The sequence below is a fragment of the Cataglyphis hispanica genome, chromosome 16 (genome assembly GCF_021464435.1).
Source record: "Cataglyphis hispanica isolate Lineage 1 chromosome 16, ULB_Chis1_1.0, whole genome shotgun sequence".
NCBI lineage: Eukaryota > Metazoa > Arthropoda > Insecta > Hymenoptera > Formicidae > Cataglyphis > Cataglyphis hispanica.
The window spans coordinates 5401530-5425667 of NC_065969.1; the positions used below are offsets into that span (position 1 = coordinate 5401530).

A 24138-nucleotide genomic window follows, 5' to 3' on the forward strand; every position below is an offset into this window, starting at 1 on the left:
AAACTTAGTACATATTAATTTTTCTATACAGAGTGATGTTTCAGAAAGGAAAATATATATTACAAGAGAGAGATATATACGATTATATATAAAATAAATATGTTTAATATAAAATATTTATATATACAAGAAAATACGTGCGCCTAATATAAAAATGTTAATACATCGCTTGAAAAACGTAATTTTCTGGCGATTCTTTATGATTTTCAATCTATGATGACTACAAAAGTAGGAGACAACTTCAAGCATCGCAAGAATATCATACAGTGATCCATTCGAAATGTAACTATCTTTTTTTCCAAAATGTGTGATATCGACAATTGAATACAGAGTTCTACAATTGCAGCTGCGTGTTCGATATATGATGATGCCTTTTGTGTCTCGGCGGGGCGACCGGCGGTGGACTCTCCTGCGCCAGAGATCTCCTTGCCATGAGCCATTTTTTGGCTCTGCCGGCGTGATAGTAGTACGTATAAAGCAATGCCATAATGGCTAGCACCACCAACAGGCACGTACCGGCGATGACAACGCTGAAGAGCCAGTACGGCCCGATGGATTTTGGTAACGGTGAACTTGTTGACGATTCGTCGTAGGTAGAAGTGGACGTCGGCTGCTTCGGTAGGTTCGCCGGTAATGCTGTTTCGTTGTCGCCGATCACAATATCGGCGCAAGCTCGAAATTCCTCCTGAGGTCCACATCCGACCGCTCCTATAAACATCATCGTGTGATTTTATAGCGTAAAATTATGTGTAACGGAAGATGGGACAAAAATGTTTATATATATATAGAACAAATTAAACTTTAGTAAAACGATGTTATGCAAGGAAAGAGTTATAATCTCTTGAATCATTCTTATTATGCAGGTAACAAAGTAACACTTTCTACTGCGCTGATAGAATCTTAATGATATATCAAACCAATGGTATCAATAACAATTAAATTGTTGCAACATGATTGATACTTTCTAGCACTTGTTAAATTTAATATATGACAGTAGATTTATACCAAACGTCATTTTTTATACACTAATTTGTTAATCTACTTTAAACAAATCTCGTTCGTTTTAAGTTCAAACGACACGTTTATTTTTCCAGCCTATTGCATGTTTAATCGAGATATCAACTTTCGAAGTTTTGTTCTACATTTTATACAGCTACGTTATATATACATATATGCATTCTACGGTCGAAATATTAAGGAATAATATGTACCTGTGCCATTGCCGCAATCGCCCCAATTATTGCCAGCGATGTATCGCCACTGGAAGACACATTGGGCGCAGGTCAAACCTTCCGGTAGCTTGTAGTAGCCCTCAAAGACCCGGTTACCGGGACCGGGATAGTAGCGAGTGGATCCGTTTTTGGCGGATAGCAGATGACGATCCAGACAATCCTGAGTGACCTCTCGATCGCGGTAGGTCATAGCACAGGTGCGGAATTCAAAGTAGCCGTGATGGTTCGCCGTCAGCTCCACGCGGACCGGTATAACGGATCCGGTCCGATAACGCCGGACAATCACACCGTTTCCGTATTTGCCGCCCGTTTCATGAGCACGTGGCTGGAAAATGCAATAAGATAAAATAGAATAAAATCCTCTATTTTATGTACGTATTTCTCTTTTATTTATTATATATTTATCAGAATAATTCTCTCGGAATACATTGTCAAACAGGAAAGAAAATTATGTGAGTATCGATAAAAGAGAGAAAGAGGAAGAAGACGGATTTCACTTCTGTTTCGGGCTACTTTCATCCGCAAGATATCATACGTATCAAGGCCAAGCGTCCCGCATAAAAAAACTCGCAATGAAAACGCAATGATGGTGGAACGCGAGACCGGATCACGAAAGTCTCCAGAGAAGCACGATTAATTAATGGTCTTCTTTTTTTTAATTTCCATTCATGCATGGATTCTGTAATCCAGTTTAAATCCATAATTCGAAATTAAGGTAAGAGCAAAGTTCTGGCTCCATAATCTTGTATGTCTGTAATTTTATTATCTTATGTGCCGCACATACGTATAGAAGATTCGCAAGGATTATTTATAATGATGTTTAGTAAAATCATTTTAAACGATAATAGAAACTAATTAAAAGAAATGCAGATCAAGTAATCAGCATTATAAGATTGAAATATTTTCTATATTTTTTTATGCGTGATTTCATACTCGAGTGCTTGCATTTTATTAAGGCGAATGTTTAGTTGCGAACTGCTCTATTATTATTATGTAGTGAAGAAAGTAATTATATTTTCCTCTCTCTCGTCACGAACCATTACACGCGACTTTATGCAGAGTAACAATATGCGCTTCACGACTTTTAAAATGCATTTCACATTCACTTTCATAGAGATGAAAAGGAACAAACGAATACAAGTGTCCAACAGTAGCTGCAAATATTATTATCTTAATCTTCGTAGTATGAATTTTTTACGAACGGTGAAATTTTTACTCGTTGACGACTATAATTAGACACTAATAATTGAATCAACACTAGTGTAAATTAATGTTAATTCATGTTAATTGTATCATATGATCGATATTTATCTTAATATAGTTGTTTGCTTAGTCACAAATAGCTTTTTTATTGTGTAAATAATTTTTAACATACTTAACTGCATTAATATTTAGAACAAGTAAGAGAAATAATTTGGAGTAGATGAGCAGATCTACTGTGTTTGTACCATACAATTTTGGAAACGTGTCGACATTAGCGGTATTGTGATATTTCACGGTCGACGGAGCGGGGAATCATACGTAATGGTGTGGTTCGTGTTGCAAAAAGCATCCTACGAAATAATTATATAGTGCAACCAAATTATCATGTTCAAAAATGACGCTACATTTGCAAGACTTTTTGTGTCACTCAATACATAATTTGTAAATTACAATTCTCAAATTTTCATTAGCATTTTTGATTTTTAAAATAATAAATATATATGATATATCTTTAACATTACGTATATATGTTATACGAATTATTTCAACCTTTTTCAAAACAAAAAGAAATTTTATTTGAAGCTTTAATTTTCTTGTTTTAAACATGTGTGTTTTGCATTTTACGATTTTGACTGACATTTAGCGGTTTTTTTCAGATGGACTCACCGTTGGAGAATCCCAGGGATCTCCACAGATACCGCATTTCCCTTTGTTTCGCTGCCACTGCCTGGTGAAGCCGCCGCAGTAACATTCGTGATCGTTGTAATCGTGAGGCGTGTCGAAGCCGTATCTCCACATGGAGGCCCTCGAGGGTGGTTCAATCAGTCTTCCGTGGGCGGAAACTTTTCCAACGACTAGCAAGTTCACTATTAATAACATCAGATTAAGTACGAGAAAACGCATGTCTAGTCGCAAGACAAGCCAGCCTCTGTAAAAAAAAATTCAAATTCAAATGAGTATCTGTTCAGGTAAATGTCAATTGAACGATGCAATCGCTGGGAAACGTAGATCTATACGCATGCTAGAATATGCATTTGAATGTGAAATTTTTTCTTGTGAATATACAGTGCAAATCAATTCTCTTCATCGAAGGTAATTAGTTTTCTACACTAGCTACAATAATTCACACTATACTAACACTTAGAAGATTATGTTTCGTCCAAAAAGAAACGAAATATCTTTTCTCCTTTAATGACCTCCTTATTATGTAGATTTTATATTAATTTCGTTTTTATTTTCACAGTTAATCATAGCTATATTTTTTTATAGGTTTTTGTTATTTCTATTTTTATATATTTTATAACGTGTTATTTCCGACTGAAAAATATAATTGTGAAATTTATTATTTCACACAAAAATGGCAATTAAAACGATGTATTCACGGGTCAACAACCATGAAAGACTGCGCACAGGTTTGATGACCTTTCTCACTGTACGGAACACTTTGCTTAAAAAATAACGGAGAAACGAACACGTAAATTATACAAATCGATGACGAGTAGCATGAAGTCGACAAAGAAATTGCATTAGAAATCATTGTAAGAACACACGCGCATATTAATCAAGGTCCTATTCAGCATACTGCAGAATCTCTATTGTATTGTACATTAGACTGTCGTAAGAGCGTTAATTTCGCTGTTTCATCGATCGCGGTCTCACCACCAAGGCACTAAAATCGCCGTTAAAATACCAGCATTCGAAAGCACGGGACACAATGACGAAGGAGCTCACTGAACTGGTTATTACATCGATATATCACGCGTGAGATATCCCAGATATCGCGGAATAAATATTTGCTTCAAGAGATAAGAGAGAAAGAGAAATATAAAATTGAAGATTGAGAAAAATAAGGATGATCCTCCTGTCGTGAAAATTTTCAGATTTAAACATTACGTTTAATGATTCATATGTTAATTCGACTCTACACATATAAGCTATTCTGACTCTCCTGTGAAATATTGTGATTGCATCAAGATAAGATTGAATGACACTGTACTTTCTCATAAAATTTCACATGGAGATCTTGGGAATCTTTAGAGCCACGTGATATTATAAAAATTTTGTTTACTTTTATATAAAAGTACAAAATATTTAACATATCGCACATTTTAATAAACCATGTATAAATTTTAACGCGTTACTTTTCTTCACAAACTAATATGCAGAAAATTTTAAAATGAAAATTAGAATGTTGTACCAATTACAATTTTGTAAATGAAAAATAACGAGTTCTTTCTTTGTAGATCTTTTAATTGGTGCTTACCTCTTGGTATGAAAGAAGCGAAAGCCCCGCTTTCCCGCATCGGCCGCGACGGACAGATCCGTTGTGGCGAACAGGGCCCGAAACCGGTCGGTCGACGACTGAATCCGACACCTCGCCAGACCAGGGTACCAGGGAACCGACCGACCGACCAAGCAAGCGAATGGTCTGGCTGATTGGTGTGGGAGTAGGTTATTAGAACAAGGCGCTCGTCCGCATTCACGACACGAGGATGGTACAGATACTTGTAGGCAATTTAATTTTTCAAAAACCAAAGTATGCACGTGAGATCAAAATTCGAATTTGGATCGCTGTGGATGTAAAACTTCAACACGCATGTTTTTATATTAAACGCTTATGTCAAGAACTTATTCTTCTAACAAAAAAGAATCAGAAATGATGTATTCTTGAACCAATATAAAGAATACAAATATGATGAAAAAGTTCTTGAATTATTTAAATATTCGAAATGATTTTTTAAATGAAATTTTCAAAGAATACAAGAAACAATGTTTTTATTAATAATCTTGGCCAGAATTTTATAAGATCAAATATCTCACGCATCTAAGCGATCGTCGTGAAAAAGTTTTTTTTTTTTATTTCTCAACAAAGGCCAGTGTCTTTCACGAACTTTTCTTTCTGTCCTCGCTAATATAATGAAAGCATTCATGCACGCAATACGCCCGTATACATGTCATATCTCGAACAGTTGCATTTTCGTGCTGGAAGATTAAACAGAAAGTATCTTCCCAGCTTACGGCAAATGCAAGTTTATCAATAGGAATACATTCGCTCCATGACCACTCTCACTCCATCCACAGGATTCCCTCTTTTGGATCTTTTCCGGCCGACAACTACGGTTCACTAAACACGCTTCTTAAACATTCGCTTCCGGCTTTTGTAGTCGGCGCGGCCGATGTACAATTGAGATATTTGAAAGTTTCATCACGATGAATATATAAGTGGGCCCATTTAATGTGTTATTGATTAGAATCATTTTTGATAAGAAGAATAATATACAACACATTAGAAATGATTTCCATTATTTTCTTTTTATATAAGTATGTTATCTTTTCGTAAAATATTATTTCTAATAATAATTCTTCCTAAAGTATTTTTATAATACTCTTATATTTATATAATATAGTTATATTAAATATTTATAAGATATTTATATTTGCAAATCGATAAACTCTGCATTATTTTTTTGAAGAAAAATTGTACATATTATCTTCTATATCACCAATAGAACGCTTGAGCGACATGAACATTACAATTCACGATTGTGTCTCTTCTCTGCAAAATGCATCACTGCACGTGAATCGTCCTGCACGGATATCCGTATCGTGAGCGGAACGAGAATACTTTCCCACGACAACGATGGAAATTGAGCGGAAAGCTATCGCTCGCGGTCAGCCAAAATGCAAACATCCTAGAAAGGAAGAGAATCACGCGGGTGTTTTTTTTTTGCCTGTCCTCGCGCGCGATTTCTATAAGTTTCTAATCGACAGAGAGATCAGCACGGTTCACGGTGACACGCTCCTCAATCGTATATCCAAAACGCGAAAACAAAAACGAACTTCTCGTTGGCATTTAACTCAAAATTAATCAGAATTGAAAAATCTTAAGCACAGTATATTCCAAAAGCCCTAATGAGACATACCCCGTAATTTTAATTTTAACGATTTGATTCTCCGATTTATTTGATGTCAATTTTTTCTAGTGACAACGTCGAGGAAAGTTATAAAGAATTTTAATTTCAAACTTTGTTACGCGCAAAGGTATATAATGTTGCAGATTGTGGAAAGTTATAATGATAGCCCTCCTCGACACTTTCGCTAAAGAAAAATAGACTACAAATAAGTCTCAGAGGCTAATAATTAAAAAAACATCATGCAATTCCGGTATATTCTGTACATTTTTTAATTAAAAGCAATTCATTAGAATAGTTTGTATAATCTGCGTCAAGTGTAAGGATCACATTTGGTCAAGTTTGCGATATAAGGTCATTAATATTTATGAACGAGCTTACTATTGCATAGGAAATGCATATCGAATGCACATTGTAAACGCGTGCCTATATGTTCTAATACGAGGAGAGGATTCCACCGTAGGCGAAGGTCTACAACCTCGCTCCTATTTGAGAGACGCTTTTCCTTGATCCGTGCGCGGAATAACCGGTTCTCTTGGTCCACCTACGAGGTCAAATCGCACGCCATTCTCTTGTGTTGTTCGGCACAACATATTCTTCAGCCTCGCCGTCAATTATAAATATATGCAGTCATTGTTAATGAGTCATATCAGTAAAGTGGAACAGATGCTTCTGCTTTCATTGATATTTGGTAGTAAAAGACTGTATCTAACACTTTCCTGATGCATCTTTTATCTTCTTCCTCGAGGCAATGCAAACGTATGCCGTTCAAAATAGTACAGCTCTTTGAAAAGCACCTCTCTGCCGTGGGCGTTAGCGAAGGGAAATGAGTAATTGATTAGGCTCTTAGCTTGTTTGACCTCGTACCTGACATTTAAAATAACATTGCTTCGCTGGAATGAAGCGAAAAGCTTAGTTTTTGAGAGACTCGTGTTTCGTCAAAATATGAATCTCTCAGAAACCAAACTGATCAAGTTCATTTTGTGTAATTTTATTTATTATTAGTTTTATTTTATTAATTTAAAAATTTTTTTAATTTTTAAAAAGTTGATTAGTTTGATTTTTGAGAGGCTTTTAAACCTTATTCTATTTTTGATAGCTCATATAATTATTGTTATATTAACATTATAATGAAAAATACCGAGCTCTCGGGGGTTTGCTACAGAGATAATAATTTATTACGTAATAATGCGATAAATATCTAAAAAGATACAGTTTCTCTCAAATCGTAATTTGTTAATTTACATCGAAATTTTGAGCAATTGTATATAATAGATTGACAAATAATCGACGAATTTTAATATTTTGATATACTGCAATTATATATGTACAATTCTAATACATGCTAAATCTCGATAACTAAAAACCTCGTCCCTAGAAATCAATTTTATAATAATATATGTACATAATTAAATTATATATATAATTTATTTGTATATATTATTATAAGAAAGTAATAATATATCACTTTCTTAACAACTTTTATTTAAACTTTTAGTTTTGCGCGCACAAAATATCATAAATAGATATATAAAGTAACTATATATAGTACCTATATTAACAATAAATTAACATTCATTTTGATATACCCTCACATCTTTAACTATACTGAAGTTGTAACTATATGATTATATATGTAAATATATTCGCAATTCTAATAAGAATAAATTGAGAATTGTATTAAATAATATGCGATTGATACGTTGTCTATGCATGCAACATGCAGTAAGTTGTGCTTGAATGTGCCATTTATTAGCAAATATGTATAAGATGTTTATTTAAGGACGAAGCACATTATGATTATAGCACGATTATACTGTGATAAGTAAGCGCGACAAATATTTAAATGTTTAGAATGCTATACATCATTTCTCAACTGATGTGTCATGAATTTCTATATGTGTTGTCACACGAAAAAAAAAGAAATAATTTTTTTCTCTTGTTTCTAGAAAACAATATTTAATTTGGAAAAGAGCTAACGAATAGTCAATAATTTTGTAATAGAGAAATATAATTAATTAGAATGCCAGAATATCGTATTTTAAGACTAGAAAAGAAATTACTTGTTCAATTTATACAAGTTATAAAGAATTACATTATTTTATGCTTCGCTCTTTAATAAACCAATATACTCTTAATAAATCTACATAATTATATTAAATCTTTAAATGTTAATCTCGTAAGATCATTTATTTTTTTTAATGAAAGAATTTATGAATCTCTAGGAAATTTTGAGAAAAAGTGCAACAGATGTTTTGAAAATTTTCATTGTGATATGTAAGATTCCAGAAGAAAAAACAAATCGAACAATTTGTTTCCACTGAAATAAACAACGTATTGCTAATCGATTGACTTTTTGGATCATGTTTTTAATGTGTTTCAGATAATTTTTCTCTTAACTTATATCTTAGAACTATTTTATTTATCATGTATATTAACAAACAATAGACTATCTATCAATAAATTCTCTATATCAACAAAGCCATATGTATCGAAGAATAAAATTACTAAGTATTATATTACACATATACGTATTATATGTATTATTGTAATATTAAAAATTGCAATGTGCATATGAACAAATTGTTATATCGAAAAATAATGGATGCATATGACTTTGGTTTCTGACAGTGTTATATATATCATTCTCTTTCTATCAAAATAAAAAAAAATAATATTTACCTATTAATTTTTCAGATAAAAACTAAAGAATGAAATATAATGAATGATTTATATCACGATTAATACAAGTGTAATGCAAAAATTTACTTTTTTTCCCATTTTTTCTAACACATCAGACTAGATACATCTCGATTAATCGCATATAGACCAATCGTAATAGACCTAATAGTAATAATGCGAGTTACTGAGTATCAAAAACATTGTTTTTTTTTTTCATTATAATATTGACTTGGAGGAGTTTTCCGCGGGACACCATTAATCGATTAATTGTAAAAATACGAATAAGTCGACAGCATTTTCATTTTATTTATTTTTTTTATTTTTTTTTAATTTTTTTTTTTAAACGGAATAGCGCGTATTTTATTACATGTGTAACAACAAACAATACATTTATCATCATGAAACTCAGTTACTCTACCTATAAAAATTCAAGTTTGCCATATAGTATTTATTCCGTTTATCAATTGATTAGATAATAAACACTAATTCGGACAAATTTGCATAGTAAATCTACACAGATAATAAATGATGCTAAAGAATTGATCACATATGTTACAACGTTCAATGTTCAATATAAGATGCTTTATGTCTGAAAACAATTAAAAAAACAATTTTTAAAAATTATAAATTCTATTAGCTCAACATAGAACAGGTTTCTTAAAAATACATTAAGTAAGTTGTAGCTTACATATACTGCGTGTAAGTGTTATGTATCTCTAATTGAAGAATAGTATACGTAAGTGCGCATCTATCTCTTAAGGCAATAATGTTATCCGTTTTTTGAGTTTCCAACATGTTATCTTTATACATTTATCTCACGTTCTCCATCTTCCTTCATATTACATTCATTTTTTCTGTAAATTAGAAGATATTGAAAACACTGTGTGTTTCAAGAAAAACATTGAGCGTGCTAAACACATAAGCATTTGTATATATTTGTAAACCTGTGGAATTATTTTGTGTATCTTTTAGATATATAATGCTTTTCAGTTACATATACATATTATTGAATAATTTGTATTGTTGCAAAAATTATTTCTCTTTATGCATAAAAAGAGATAAATAATTATTTATGTTAAAGTTTTATATATGGCAATACTAACATATTAATACCTCTCCGAAGATAATTCATAAATTTTTTAGCTGTTCTACATAAAGATAAATTAAAAAAAAAAAAACGATTTTTCGTTTTCCCAATTAATGAAAATGTTAGTTATTTAATTTTAAAAAATTTTTATATAATACAATACAGTACAAAAGAGCAAAATGTCAAAATATATATTACTACATGTGTTACAAAATGTAATACATGATGAGACACATTTTACAAAAGATATATTTTTATATTATGCTACAATACTTGCAAATAAAATTCTACATGATAATGTTTATTTCTATAATCAATTGTTTGATCATTAGCGATATAAGTATCATGTTTACGCACGATTGATCCGTGTTGCATTATACGTTTAAATTCAGTATATGTGCACAGATGTTATTTTAGTACAATTACTAAATAAAACAAAAATATTTAAAGTCGTTTACATTATTTAGCATTTCCGAAATTGCTATCTGAAATTCAAAATTCGTATTACGAAAGCATAAATATCTAACTCATCTAAAGCTAGATATGAAATGCACAAAGATACCATGCTAAGCTTATAATTTCAATGTTTCAAAATTTCATAACTGGTATACATGAGGAACTTAAGTTCTCAATAACCATTGTCCTCAAAATGGTATAAAAGATATGTACAAAATAAAAATTCTAATAATAATAATAATAATAAAAATACACAAACATCACTTTTTAGCCATTCAATTAATGCACTACTGAGAGATTTTAATTTCTGTATGCAGTTTGAACAAAATATTGCATTGTCTGTTAAAATGCTTATAAAATGTTGATTAACAAATGATAGGGGCTATAATGTAGACTGTAGACATCATGAATTTAATAAGAAATAATCTGACATGTGTTTTGATATATTGTTCTCAACATACCACCATCATAGATTGGCCCCCATTACTACATTTAAGGTAATAAAAAAAAAATCAAATAAGTTATGTATCGATAATATCTATTGATCCCTCAATCCATTTATAAGAAAAATTCAATGTTAAAAATTTCTAAAATCTTTTAAATAATGTATAAAAGAAAATAATGTAACACAGATTGATTATTAGATGTTTTAATTATAACATCATTAAAATTTTTAAGAAAATGTCGAAATATTTCTTAAATATGTGCAATATATTCTTGTTTCTTTAAATTATGGATACCATACCATTTTTTGCAGCTTGTTATATTTTTATATGTTAGGAATATTTTTATAATAGAAAGTATGGATACACATGATTCCTCAATGCAATGTGTTTTTGAACTTTACTTTGCATCTCACGAAAAGTATGTGCAAATTTTTTCAAATATCCTAAAAAATATATCAGAGACTTTTTCCAAACATATAATAAACTTGATTTTTATTTCAGCTGCGGTGATTTATGTCCTACAATCTTATTGCGCAATAAATTAAAATGTCCGTGCACCTGTGTAAGCTGAGCTCTAAGTGAATCAGAAAGCTGTTTCTGTAACTGTTGAACTTCCAAAATTTCTTGACGGAGATTTTGATAATCTTTCGTAACCTGATGAACAGAGTGTAATAGGCGAAGCACAGATATCTGTTAAAAGCACAAAATGAAAAGCGATTTGATGATTGAAGATCCAAAAAACATGGCAAACAATAAAGTGCACACAAAAAACTTTCAAACATGACGTCGCACAGGACATATTTAACGCCAAGTGAAACAGAGCATCCTGGCTTCAAGCAGGAATTGTCGAATGAACGCAATGTGATATCACTTATTCAGTGTCACATTGTCACAGAGAACTCTCTTTGATACAGATACAACACAAGATATTTGTTCTTTTTAATTGTACTCTTATATATTCTATCTTTTACAATCTACTACTGTCTTTTCTCTTCGAAATTCGAGATTTACGCAGGCTGTTCAATTTTTATTAAGTAAGCTATACTTTTTTAGACACTTTTATTTATCAAATGTATACATTATATCATCTTAAGATTTTGATTTCCAATTCAGTAAAGAAACTCAGAATTGATAATTTAATAGAAAAGCAAGATAGTCTACATATTTAATTTGTATTAAATACAGCGAGTATTTAAATTAGAAGTATAGCTAAAAAGAACAAATTTAATAAAAGTATGATTGATTCATAATCATATTATTTGTGTCAAAAACAAAAGATTTCCTACCTCGTCTTCCGGATCCTCGAAAGCTTTTTCAAAAGCGTCTATCTGCCATGCGATCATGTCTAATTTTCCGTCAGCTTTTTGTACCTATATCACGAGGAAATTCATTATTTTAAGTACTGCTTGGACAGTCGTGAACGGATGACACTATCTTCGTTGCACCGATTGTGTGACGAACGAAATGGAATTTTGCAGAAATACACGTAAATACACTTGAAATTATACTTACGCTTTGCTCGAGATGCCCAATCGCGGATTCCATATTTCTTGTTGCTTTTTCTTTTCTTTCCTCTTCGAAGTAATCGGTACGTAATCAGCCAGGCGTCGAGAAAGCTGTCGGCTATTATTCTATCGCATCGCGGGATCGATTTTGTACTCTTCTCGCGTTTCGCGTTTGAAAAGCTCACCGGTTACTGCCGATTAATTGTACGTCATGTCACGTGATGGCAGCACTATTCTTACATTACTCAAAACTATTTTACCAACAGAGCAGACGATCATCTGACAGGAAATGGCACTAATTTTGTACAAAGAACCAAGGTGAGGTTAAGTTATCTGATGCTCTTTGGAGTGAATCTGTCATTACATTGTTGCATTACGTTTAATAAATAATCCAAAAAATAGCGGATAGACTTTCGGATAAAAAAATTGTTAATTCTTGAGAGAAATGTACAAATCGAATCAGGAACCGGATATACCCGCGGCTCTGGGTTTATTGTCTCATCTGGACAACGATGAGTTGAAGGAACTATTAAATAACGATGGAAAATTCGAAGATATCATGAAAGATATAAAGCAGGTAATACGATTGTAACATTAAGTCTATGTAATTAGGCATCAAGTTTAATTAAAAGAAGTCTAATATTACTTAGTAATTTGAGTAATCTATAAGTTACTAAATTATATATATATCAATTTATATAATATTATAAAAGTAAACTTTTAATGTTAAATTAAAACTAGTTTAAGAATCTTGAGACTGAAAAGGAAATGTTAATGGCAAGCAATAGATCTTTGGCTGAATTTAACTTGTCCAAGCAACCTGAATTAGAGGAAGGCAAACAGATTTTAAAAGAGCTGAGCGAGCAAGCTAACCAATTGTGTACTAGTGTCAGAAACAAATTAGATGAAATGCGTAAGTTATTATTTATATGTAATAACAATGTATTTATATATAAAACAATATATATTTACAGGTGATAAGTCTGGAACAATGACTGTTGACACTGCACTTGATTTATTGCAAGCAGCTGCAGCTGAAATTGAAGAAGAATCAGAGGTACATATAAAATGTTTTTATAACTTAGTTAATTTATTTTACAAAAGTAAATAATTAAATTATATCCTTTTAATTTCTAGGCAATAGCAGAGAAATTTCTAGCTGGTGATATCGAAGTGGATGAGTTTTTGGATCAGTTTTTGTCGCGAAGGAAATTGATGCATTTGCGTAAAGTGAAAGTGGATAAATTGAGAGAACTTATACGAAAAGGGCATTCTTCGAACAGTACTCCTGGCTATCCAATTGCTTCAAATTTCCCTGGAATAACACCTTCTATACCATATCCGACTGGACCTGTAGCTATGCCAATGCCATTGCCATCGGGATTACCAATTTATAGGCCATATTAAATAATTTGAAAAATTACATGTTCCATATTTATTTGTTTTTAAAATACATCTATATATTTAGTCGCAGCATATATATCTGATTTTATCTATTCTTTACATATAACTTCTCTTTGTAAATTAATTTTTTACTATTTTTATATTAAGTGATTTATATATATTGCATAATATATATCATATATGACTACAATTATGTATTACATGTTTATGAATCTTATATTCTTAATGGTAATACTTTTGAAATATTATGAGGAAGTTGATTCTTTTAGTTTCATGCTATAATAATAGTTAATATATTAATTATATGTATGTGCTGTAACAATATATATGCATACCATTCTTTTGTGGGATATGTAAAATAATATACTGCATAAATACTTTCTTTTACTATGATCTATTTAATATCTTCTTTATTTTACTAGTAAGTATAACAATAACAGAAATAAAGACATAAAAATAAATTTGTACATTTAATATTAAAACATATATCAATTTGTACAATTCAAAATAAATACATTGACTAATTGTTTTTCTTATTATTTTCTTCTATATGTTTTTTACTTTTAGATGCTGGTATATCTACTGAATGTTCCATATATATAACAGCCATTGCTATAGTCAACAAAAATATGGTAAATTCTAAGATTCGAGGTTTGTCCCTCTCATGGCGGTTCAACTGTTCCATCTGTTTATATTGTTTATAGATATCTCTCCTTACACGAGTTATATACATTTGTCTTCCATAATGTGCGTGCGTCCATTCATCAAAATTATAAATTTTTGAACTACCCGAGTAAACCTTGTCTTTATAATGAGATATAGGCTCTTGAGCAGTGGCTGACATTGATGACTGACGAATCATTGTATCTCGGTCGTAATTTTTGCGCAGTTCATGATTGCTGAGTACTTCATAGGCATCTGAGATATCTTGGAACTTCTGTTTTGCATATCCGCTCTTATTTTTATCAGGATGATACTGGAGAGATAATTTGTAATACGCTGATTTCACTTCACTTTGAGTGGCATGTGGTGTAATCTTTAATGTATCATAATGATTTTTTGATGATTTAATATTTGGCTTACTGGAATAAAGACGTATGATACCTAATGATGACGTTGAAGAATTCAGCATATTAAATTTATGCATATTGAAAATCAGATTTAATGTACGATATAAAATTCATTCTAATAGCCCTTTCTTTCTTAACGGACTATCTCTTTTGTTCCTTTATCTTATGTATAATTGTAAAACTTTCTGAAACGATATATGTATCAATAAGAAATTTAATTTTCAAAATGATAATCGTCGTTAGATTGACATGCTTCATACGCATTATTTAAAATAATGTATTTTTTGTTGAAGTCACAGATCATTATTTTACATAGTCAATTAATAATTTACTATTAATAACTTACTATTCAACATAACTTTTTTCATATACTAAAATAAAATTATATTACAGGTAAAGGGTAAGGAGTAAAGGTTAAGGAAACGAATGATAGGTTAAGGTTACCCATGATTCATGCAATGAATAGATGAAAAATGATTTTTCCAACAAACAAAGAGACAGGACGAAATCTAATTGGCTACGACATATTGACGTGTCAATGCATCGAGAACGAAGCGTAGGATTGGTCGATGTCAAAGTTCTCGCTTGAGCGTCTGCTACATACTCACGGCAGTGCGCATGCGCGAGTGACTCGTCCCATCTTGGAACGTGGATCTATACTGCCTCTTTCGATCGCGCATGGCTGGCGGTGCGGTGGTGTGTTGGCGGTGTGTGAAATCTGCTCCGTACGCGTATCGTCTCGGCCCTTTCTTATCTCGAAACGAAATCTAAACGGTTACACGATTTAAATATACGATCGACGACGTTACGATGTTTGCGCGTAACGCCTAAACCGGGTTACGAACGGACGAAACGAATGTCCTTGCCCCGACGTAAGGAGGCTGTACGGAGTACCGAGAACTCGACGACAGGCACTGGTCGCTACAAACGACAACCCGTACCTCATCGACCGATCTGACTGATTTTTGAGATCCAGTCACCGAAAACTTCCATCATTCCGTCAATAACCGTGTGCCGACCCGCAGGGTGGCGATCGTTCGATAAGGTACGTATCCGCGACTTCTCCTGGAGAGAGAATCGCCCAATGCCCAATACAGCTTTTTATGTATGTGTGATAAATCTGTATATGTATGTATTTCGCTCTCTACCATGGTATGCTCAATCACGTGAAAATCACATTTATAAACGATGATTCATGAATTTCTTACTTCGCTTTCTTTGAGTTTTTTATCGAAAGAGAAAGAAAGAAAAACTATTTTTTAATTGCAATGATATCTACATCAAGTTCTGTTGAGATCACGTCAGTTTCTGTTTACCCCTGTTTATCTTTCAGTACAAAGTTCATCAGATTAATATAATCTTTCTGATATAGTTTTCTTAATCATTTTACTGTATATCGTTTTATTACAAAAAAAAAAAATGGTTTTTATATTGGTTTCATTTTTGATTATGCATTACATATGTACATTACTTATGTTTACGTATTGTGCAATAGATTATTAAGAGAGTATCGATTAAAGTACTTATATGTTTATGTAAAGCGTACCATATGTACCACGTACTTACATTAAGATAAACTATTATGTATAAAATATAAAATAATTTTGCATACTATAAGTATTAAAAAAGTATATAAAAAAAGTATTTTTATATGAGTTCTTCTCAGCACATATTTATTTCCTTATTGATAAACTTAAAGCATATATACATTAACTAACATATATATATATATATATATATATATATATATATATATATATAAACATATATTAATTTCATTGATTTATATTTTAATACTTATTGCTAGTTAAAATTTATTGCTACTTCAGTGTTATATTTTTTTATACAAATTCTATTTATATTTTTCTAGCAAACTAATTATGCAAATAAACCATTAAAGTAATACATTTTAAAAGTACACATATACATATATGAATTGTTATAAGATACATTTTCAATATCTTCTCGCTTGTATCACATCACATGTTTTAACATCAATGTCTGCAGAATGGCCAGTAGTTCTGTTTACTGATATCTTGAAGCTTGTACTAGCTTATTCAGACTGGTATTTCTTCTTCAAACCAGTAAAGCTATTGTTACATTATATAAGAACTCTCGCTTTTGTAGTGTTGTCTGAACTTATCTTATATGTGTTTAAAAAGATAAAAAATTTTGTTAATTTTTATTTGCTAAAACATTTTTATAAAAATTTATATTATTTTAAGTTTTTATATTATTGAGCTATACTCACTCTTATTTTATGAATATACATACAAAGAAAAAAAATTTTAATACATATAAAAGAGAATATCTTAAAATTTATTTATAACATATTTTGTACTCATTCAAATTGTAAGAGGTATTTCTTTCTACATGTATTCTAGAATTGTGCTATTTAATTTAAGATATTTAATTTATATATAAGTATGTTACAAAGAGATTTTTACATTATATTTAGTTAAGTTTTTTTACTATTGTGAAGATATTGCATCATATATATATATAAAGTTTTGACACAGCACTTTGGATTGATAATCAATTATTAATCATAATTTGAATGTAATAGATTAAACGTGGTATTTCCCAGCCCCCCAGTGAAGTTTGACTCTTGATCTTAAATAGATTTTATATTATCCTTATGCTCTAAATTGGTTTTCATGTACTTCTTAGTTGTCAGATAATTTTATAAGTAGAAACACGCAAAGACTGCCTGATACTACTTATCTTCTTGATATAAATAATGGCCGAAATATTTGCCAGTTCAGTATTACATTGAATTTCCATCAATTTGAGCTTTATTAGTGAACAAAGCTATTATAGCTTTTACTTATATTTTAGTTAATTAAGTTTTAAATAATTTGTGAAAAATCCTTTTCATTTATTTTATTTTCATTTTGCATGCGAGACACAGGAACGGCTAAATTTTAAAACTGTTATAAGAATCTTTAAATAATTGTAAGCATAATTTAATGTATGTGCTGTGTGTATAAAAAAACGAGAATTACTTTCCTTCAGGTAAGATCAAATTTATGTTTTACATTAAATTTTAATATTTAATAAAATTATTTAAAATTAAAATAAAACAAAGTAAACTTTAATATACTTATTACATACATACATATATATGTATAAGGGAATGGACAAATTAAGTTTAACATGAAACATAATATTTTTTTATTAGATTTATTTTATTTATAATATTTTATTTACAATTAATATATTGATCTCACAGAAGAAATATGATATTTAATGTCAATGCCATGATAAAAGAAAGATAAGCAGATAAGATTGTGCATTAGGCTACCAAATTATTTTAATATATGCTAATTTATGAATATATATTAATATTTAAGCAATTGTTTTCTTTTATTTTGTTGGTAACATATATTGTGGACTTAAATTTTATATATTTTTTGGTCTTTTTTTTATATAAATTAGTATTTTATATATATATGAAATACAAATATATATATTGAATAAACTTTATATTTAGCAACAATTTATAAAAATTGTTTTTTATTTTTTTTATAGGGTTCTGTTTGCGATAGACTGGTTGGTCAGTCTGCTGGTGAGTGCTTGAATAACTGCGACAACTGGAAGTTGGCCCTGAATGCAGAGCCCCCGTGGCTTTGCTAGCACCCCCACAGTGATCTTGTCTTAATCCGCTTTCCCACGACTCACCCGATTAGCATTGACAGCTGCCTCGTATGTTTTTTGTTATACTAAATTTATTAAAACATACAACATATGAAGTATAGAATATTAGCATCTATCTAATAAAATATATATATATATATATATATTTACTTGATTTTTCAGTTTGCTGTCTAGCACCTACAGAGTACTGATTAATTAAAAAAATTATCAGTTCATTCAACATGAAGGTAACAAATCTCGATGAACGCATCCATGTATTGGATAGTGAATCCAATGTTATGACTGTTATCGAAAATATTGCAATGAGTGGCTTACAAGAAGAAGCTTTTTATGTATTGGATATAGGAGATATTGTACAAAAGCATCAAATCTGGAAAGAAAAATTGCCACGAGTCGAGCCCTATTATGGTAAGTCATTTATATATTTGGGATTTATATTATTATATATACATGGTAGTTGTTCTTCATACATAAATTTTATTTAAATTCCAGCTGTAAAGTGTAATGATAATTTGATGGTAATCGAGGTATTAGCAGCCCTCGGTGTCGGTTTTGATTGCGCGTCTAAGGTAAATATGAATAACTTTAAATGTATCTTTTTTTAAGAGAGGAATAAATACATCTTTTTAACATGCAGATTTTGTCAAAAAGTATATGTCTATGTATGTGTATTTATTACATGTATAAATCTTTATTTTATTTTATATAGAATGAGATAAATAAAGTAATGAGTCTTGGTGTGGATTCTTCAAGAATTATTTTTGCTAATCCGGCTAAACCAGCTTCACATATTCGTCATGCTGCTGCAATGAGAGTGGATACTATGACGGTAGATAATGAAAACGAATTGCACAAAATCAAAAAACTTTTTCCGACGGCCAAGGTAATTATTGTGTCGTAATAACTTTATAAATATTGCGTTTCTTACATGTTTCCTCATTTCAAAATATAAATATAGTAATAATTTTATTTTTTTTTAAATATGTTATCTATTTTATATACACACCTACACACACACACACACACATATATATATATATATATATATATATATATATATATATATATATATATATATATATATATATTTTATATTTATATTTGCAGATTGTTATACGAATTCGTTGCGATGCGGAAACAGCCCAATGTCCGCTTGGCATGAAATTTGGCTGTGATCCGATACACGAGGCTCCTAGTCTTTTACGCCTTGCATATATGTTGGGTCTTAATGTAGTTGGCTTTAGCTTTCATGTTGGTTCCGGATGTCAAGATCCACCGATATACCATTGCGCTATTCATCATTGCAAGATATTATTCGATATGGCTACTAATCTCGGTTTTAAGCCATATCTTTTGGATCTTGGTGGTGGTTATCCAGGCGACAAAGGCACAAGCATTGACAAATTTGCTGAGGTTATCAATAAAGCTCTCGATGAATATTTCAATAGTAAGTTTTTCTTTTTGTTATTTAAGTACTATGGATATATTCTATTTGAAACTTGTAACCAAATTTTGTTGTCTTTTAGCTGATGCTGTTCATGTGATTGCTGAACCGGGCCGTTTTTATGTCGCGTCTGCATTCACTTTGGCAACTAATATTCATAGCAAACGTTCTATACGAGGAGACATAAATTCTTCCAATACTGTTACACATAATATGTATTATATCAACGATGGTGTTTATGGATCATTCAATTGTCTGTTGTACGATCATCAACATGTCACTCCCATTCCTCTGAAGGTAATAATATTATCCAGATAAGATATCTTAATACAATATTTTTTGCCATTTCTTTTACTAATATATCTATATCTTAATCTTTATTATTAGAATGGTTGCGGAAAGTTGATTCCTTCAAGCATATGGGGACCGACGTGTGATGGATTGGATAAAGTTGTCGAAAATATTATGTTGCATGATATGGAACTTGGCGATTGGATAATTTTTGAAAACATGGGTGCTTATACATTACCCGTTGCTTCTCCTTTCAATGGATTTCCCATTCCTAAGGTTCACATTGTCACTGATGAAGATATTTGGTAAGAAAACTTGCATGTATTATTTGATATCAATACTAACATCAATCTTTTTCTTCTTTAATAAAGAATTTAATAATTTTTTTATCTTAATATTTAGGCTTTTACTGAAAGATGTTCTACCTTTAACTGAAGATCACTTTGTTATTGGCAACACACCAGCTAATTTACGACTTGGACTAGATATTGGAGGAAATGATATTAATCCGTGGAGGGATACTAATCCAACAATGGCATTGACAACGCCTGAAATTTTAACAGATACTTCTAATAATCCATCACATTTCATCTACGATTTTATCGAGCCACCGCTAAATTAACTTTATTATTTCAAAAATATTTTGAAGTATATATATATATGCATTTCAAACAGATGCATCTTTCCAGCTTTTGCTATATCAAATAATTTTACTTCTTATTTTCTCTTTAAATTTAACAAATGGTAAGTGCGCATATGCAAAAATTATTTTTAAACAACGTAATTTTACATTATTTTGTTTACTTTTGAAATTTTCTCTCTAAAATATATTTATAGATAATTTCATAACTTTAAACGAATATATATATATTCAAATTTCAAACGAATATATATTTAACTTTAAAACAAGCTTTGACATAGTTACAAAACTTTTTTCTTGATCAATGCTTCAAAATCGCTTTCTTTACTTTTATTAAAAATACGTTTATTTTTTAGTAGTAACAAGAGAAACTGCAAATTAAGTACAGTATTAAAAATAATTTTTTTGACATTATTAATGAAAAATAATATTTATGATTTCAATATTTCTCTTATTATATGATGTGACATAAAATATCAGAATAGATAATTTAAATATGCCTCTTTATATATATAATACAGTATATTATAACTTCTATATACATTTCTAGATATAAGAATTGATATTTCAGAGAGAAAAACTGCTTGTCAAAAATTAACTTTAAAGTTTTTTTTGTAAGCAATTAGCGCATTTAACATAGAACAAGATATGAATTTTGGCATGAATTATATATACATAGAGCTCTCTTGGTAGTGAAATGATATATCACTTTTTCCATATTGAAAAAAAAAAAATGAGATGGCCAATATGTAGCAACGATATAAACGTACTATAATTGTTTTGTGTTTTGAATATTTAAGATATGAAAAAAGAATAATTTTATAAAAGGCTTATGGGAATCACTCGGGGCAAGTTAACAAGTATTTTTCAAATTATATATTTTTTAATCTATGTTTTAAGGCATTATAAAAAAAAAAGAAAAAAGAATAGAGAATCCATGAAAAATTGACATGTACAACATATATATGTGTACTATACAAGATGCACAAAGGCATTCTCTAAAATTCACTTGCGAACTCTGTAGGATTGCTAGGAACTAAACAGCATTGAGGCAGCTGTCACAAGAACCGAAAGCAATTAATTTTTTATTATTATTCTTATTATATATCTATTATTATTATTATTATTATTATTATTATTATTATTATTAACATTATTATTATTATTGTAATTATTATGATAAATTATAATTATAATCAATCAATTAATAAATATAATGAAATACAGTATCAATGCAAGATTCTATATATATTGTATTTATTATCTCCGTAATAGTCTACTTTGGTAAGTCTAGATAAGTAAATGTAACAATAAATAAAAATAATATATAAAAGCAATTCTCTTCATTTTTATTATGAGTCAAAAATATTTCTATTTTATAATGCAAAATTTTTCCATATAATATTGTTTACATTGTATCTTAATTTATCATTAATTTAGAGAAAAAATGTTATTCTTTGAATTTGTTGAAAAGTGTTTTCCTCATTTAATTGTAAATCTCGAAAAATGAAGTTTTGCTTCTATACTTTATATATTTGTTTATATATTTATGTAACATTTATGCATTATAATTTTTAATAAGCATAGATCGTGTTACGAGATAATTTAAAGAGACGATAATTTTTATAATCAATTTTAAGAGAATGACTGAAAATATGGATATATTTAATGGCACGATCAACAAAAGTATATGGCCACGATATATTATATGACCTTTTGATAATTCTTATCGAAACGAGCTTATACTGTCATGTGTAATAAAATGTATCTTTCATTTCGCCGTAAAGCCACATATGTGCGATAAAAATTGAAGCGGAATATGTATAATATTATCAATATTATGAAAAATTAATTCTGTGGTAAAAATGCCATAATATATGCATATTCCGCTCAAATAAAAACATCTGCTTTTGTTCAATATTTGATAATGACGCTGCGCATTGCATTTAAAAGGTCAAATAATAAATTATCAAGTATCGCATTAAATAAGGTTGCGATAAAATATCAATTTAATTAAAAAAATATAATGTCCATAGTTTCTATTCTAAAGACTTAATATATTGTCTAAGGATTGGAAACTTAACGATATTATTATATCTTCAACTGAACTATTGATATATTTTTTAATTTTACTTTCAATGTGCGCGTGAAATACGTTTTAAGATTCATTTAGAATTTATTTATTTCTGCGATAATAATCTATAAATTTGTATAATGACGATGTGAAAAGAGAGACATTTATCTCGAGTGTGACAAAATTAAACATAGAGATATGAGATGGCATGACATGGATATCTCTGATTAAATTACAATTATAGATGACCCATATATGTCTTAAATATCATTATTATCACTGATTTCGCATCAGCATATTATATCATATGTGGAAATTACGCGAATAAAAATCAAAATAAAGATATTATCAGAGTATATCGAATGTTCAATCAAAGATGTAATCGCGCTTATGATTAATCAATGGTCTGATTTGATTATCGTGCAGATATCAAATCGAAGCGTGATAACAGTCGGGAAATTTTGTTAGATAACAGTTACCCAGCACAAAATATTACATGTACATTGTAACAATATGTTACAATTTTGCAAATTGCAAAATGTAATATATTTGCAGAGACATTATATAGGAATATGTATTGTAAAATATTTCATGAGAAATACTTACAGCGACATTATAAAAAAAAACAAAAAACAATATTCCAATAGTCGCTATAGTTATTCGTTTGTTTATGCTACATTTGTTCATTTATGCTATATATTTGTCATTGTCGGATATAAGACAGCAATTCAATTGTTCTGCTGAACGAGCAATTAGTTATCGAAATCATATGTAATAAAACACATGACTTAGGCAAAGTTGCTTATGTCCTGCTGGTAAATATTTATATATTAAGAATTAAACCATCAAGCATTCGGTATAACGTATCCTAAATTAAGCATATCTTTTAGAAATAGAAGAAGAAATTAAACGGTTGCGGTAATGAAATGTTTGTTACGCGCATACTATCAGTTCCAAGTAAAAGTAATCAAAAAATAATAATTGGTAAAGTTTTACTCTATGGATATTCTTTATATAGATTTTAGCAAAAATATAT

At 30.0% G+C, this 24138-nt stretch overlaps 4 protein-coding genes across 4 annotated transcripts; 2 read left to right on the top strand and 2 right to left on the bottom strand.

Moving 5' to 3' along the window:
* Positions 1-77: 77 nt before the first annotated feature.
* Positions 78-12704, bottom strand: LOC126855728 (uncharacterized). The gene is made up of 7 exons (XM_050603591.1): positions 12530-12704; positions 12304-12387; positions 11516-11707; positions 4699-4976; positions 3102-3363; positions 1212-1557; positions 78-708 (listed from the first exon to the last, which is right to left on the bottom strand). The coding sequence occupies exons 1-7, from the start codon at positions 12560-12562 to the stop codon at positions 335-337; spliced, it is 1569 nt and encodes a 522-aa protein (XP_050459548.1). The 5' UTR covers positions 12563-12704; the 3' UTR covers positions 78-334.
* A 119-nt stretch (positions 12705-12823) lies between these two features.
* On the top strand, positions 12824-14172 carry LOC126855681 (vacuolar protein sorting-associated protein 37B). The gene is made up of 4 exons (XM_050603545.1): positions 12824-13099; positions 13264-13435; positions 13497-13579; positions 13660-14172. The coding sequence occupies exons 1-4, from the start codon at positions 12968-12970 to the stop codon at positions 13927-13929; spliced, it is 657 nt and encodes a 218-aa protein (XP_050459502.1). The 5' UTR covers positions 12824-12967; the 3' UTR covers positions 13930-14172.
* A 129-nt stretch (positions 14173-14301) lies between these two features.
* Positions 14302-15466, bottom strand: LOC126855683 (dnaJ homolog subfamily C member 30, mitochondrial-like). Its single transcript, XM_050603549.1, has 2 exons — positions 15343-15466; positions 14302-15181 (listed from the first exon to the last, which is right to left on the bottom strand). The coding sequence occupies exon 2, from the start codon at positions 15071-15073 to the stop codon at positions 14447-14449; it is 627 nt and encodes a 208-aa protein (XP_050459506.1). The 5' UTR covers positions 15074-15181; positions 15343-15466; the 3' UTR covers positions 14302-14446.
* Positions 15467-15644: 178 nt separating this feature from the next.
* Positions 15645-22273, top strand: LOC126855668 (ornithine decarboxylase 1-like). The gene is made up of 9 exons (XM_050603525.1): positions 15645-16041; positions 18528-18701; positions 18816-19061; positions 19146-19222; positions 19363-19536; positions 19761-20100; positions 20180-20394; positions 20485-20693; positions 20791-22273. Exons 3-9 carry the CDS (start codon positions 18875-18877, stop codon positions 21008-21010), a joined length of 1422 nt encoding a protein of 473 aa, XP_050459482.1. The 5' UTR covers positions 15645-16041; positions 18528-18701; positions 18816-18874; the 3' UTR covers positions 21011-22273.
* The last annotated feature ends 1865 nt before the right edge of the window (positions 22274-24138 follow it).

Excerpts from the sequence above, each read along its gene's own strand:
- LOC126855681 (XM_050603545.1), top strand. The coding sequence starts at position 12,968 with ATGTACAAATCGAATCAGGAACCGGATATACCCGCGGCTCTGGGTTTA. Across the intron at positions 13,100-13,263 it reads TCATGAAAGATATAAAGCAG|TTTAAGAATCTTGAGACTGA; the intron begins GTAATACGATTG and ends AATTAAAACTAG. Across the intron at positions 13,580-13,659 it reads AAATTGAAGAAGAATCAGAG|GCAATAGCAGAGAAATTTCT; the intron begins GTACATATAAAA and ends TTTAATTTCTAG.
- LOC126855728 (XM_050603591.1), bottom strand. The coding sequence starts at position 12,562 with ATGGAATCCGCGATTGGGCATCTCGAGCAAAGC. Across the intron at positions 12,388-12,529 it reads TTGGGCATCTCGAGCAAAGC|GTACAAAAAGCTGACGGAAA; the intron begins GTAAGTATAATT and ends CTCGTGATATAG. Across the intron at positions 1,558-3,101 it reads ATCCCTGGGATTCTCCAACG|CCACGTGCTCATGAAACGGG; the intron begins GTGAGTCCATCT and ends TGCATTTTCCAG.
- LOC126855668 (XM_050603525.1), top strand. The coding sequence starts at position 18,875 with ATGAAGGTAACAAATCTCGATGAACGCATCCATGTATTGGATAGTGAA. Across the intron at positions 19,537-19,760 it reads AACTTTTTCCGACGGCCAAG|ATTGTTATACGAATTCGTTG; the intron begins GTAATTATTGTG and ends TTATATTTGCAG. Across the intron at positions 20,395-20,484 it reads TCACTCCCATTCCTCTGAAG|AATGGTTGCGGAAAGTTGAT; the intron begins GTAATAATATTA and ends CTTTATTATTAG.
- LOC126855683 (XM_050603549.1), bottom strand. The coding sequence starts at position 15,073 with ATGCATAAATTTAATATGCTGAATTCTTCAACGTCATCATTAGGTATC.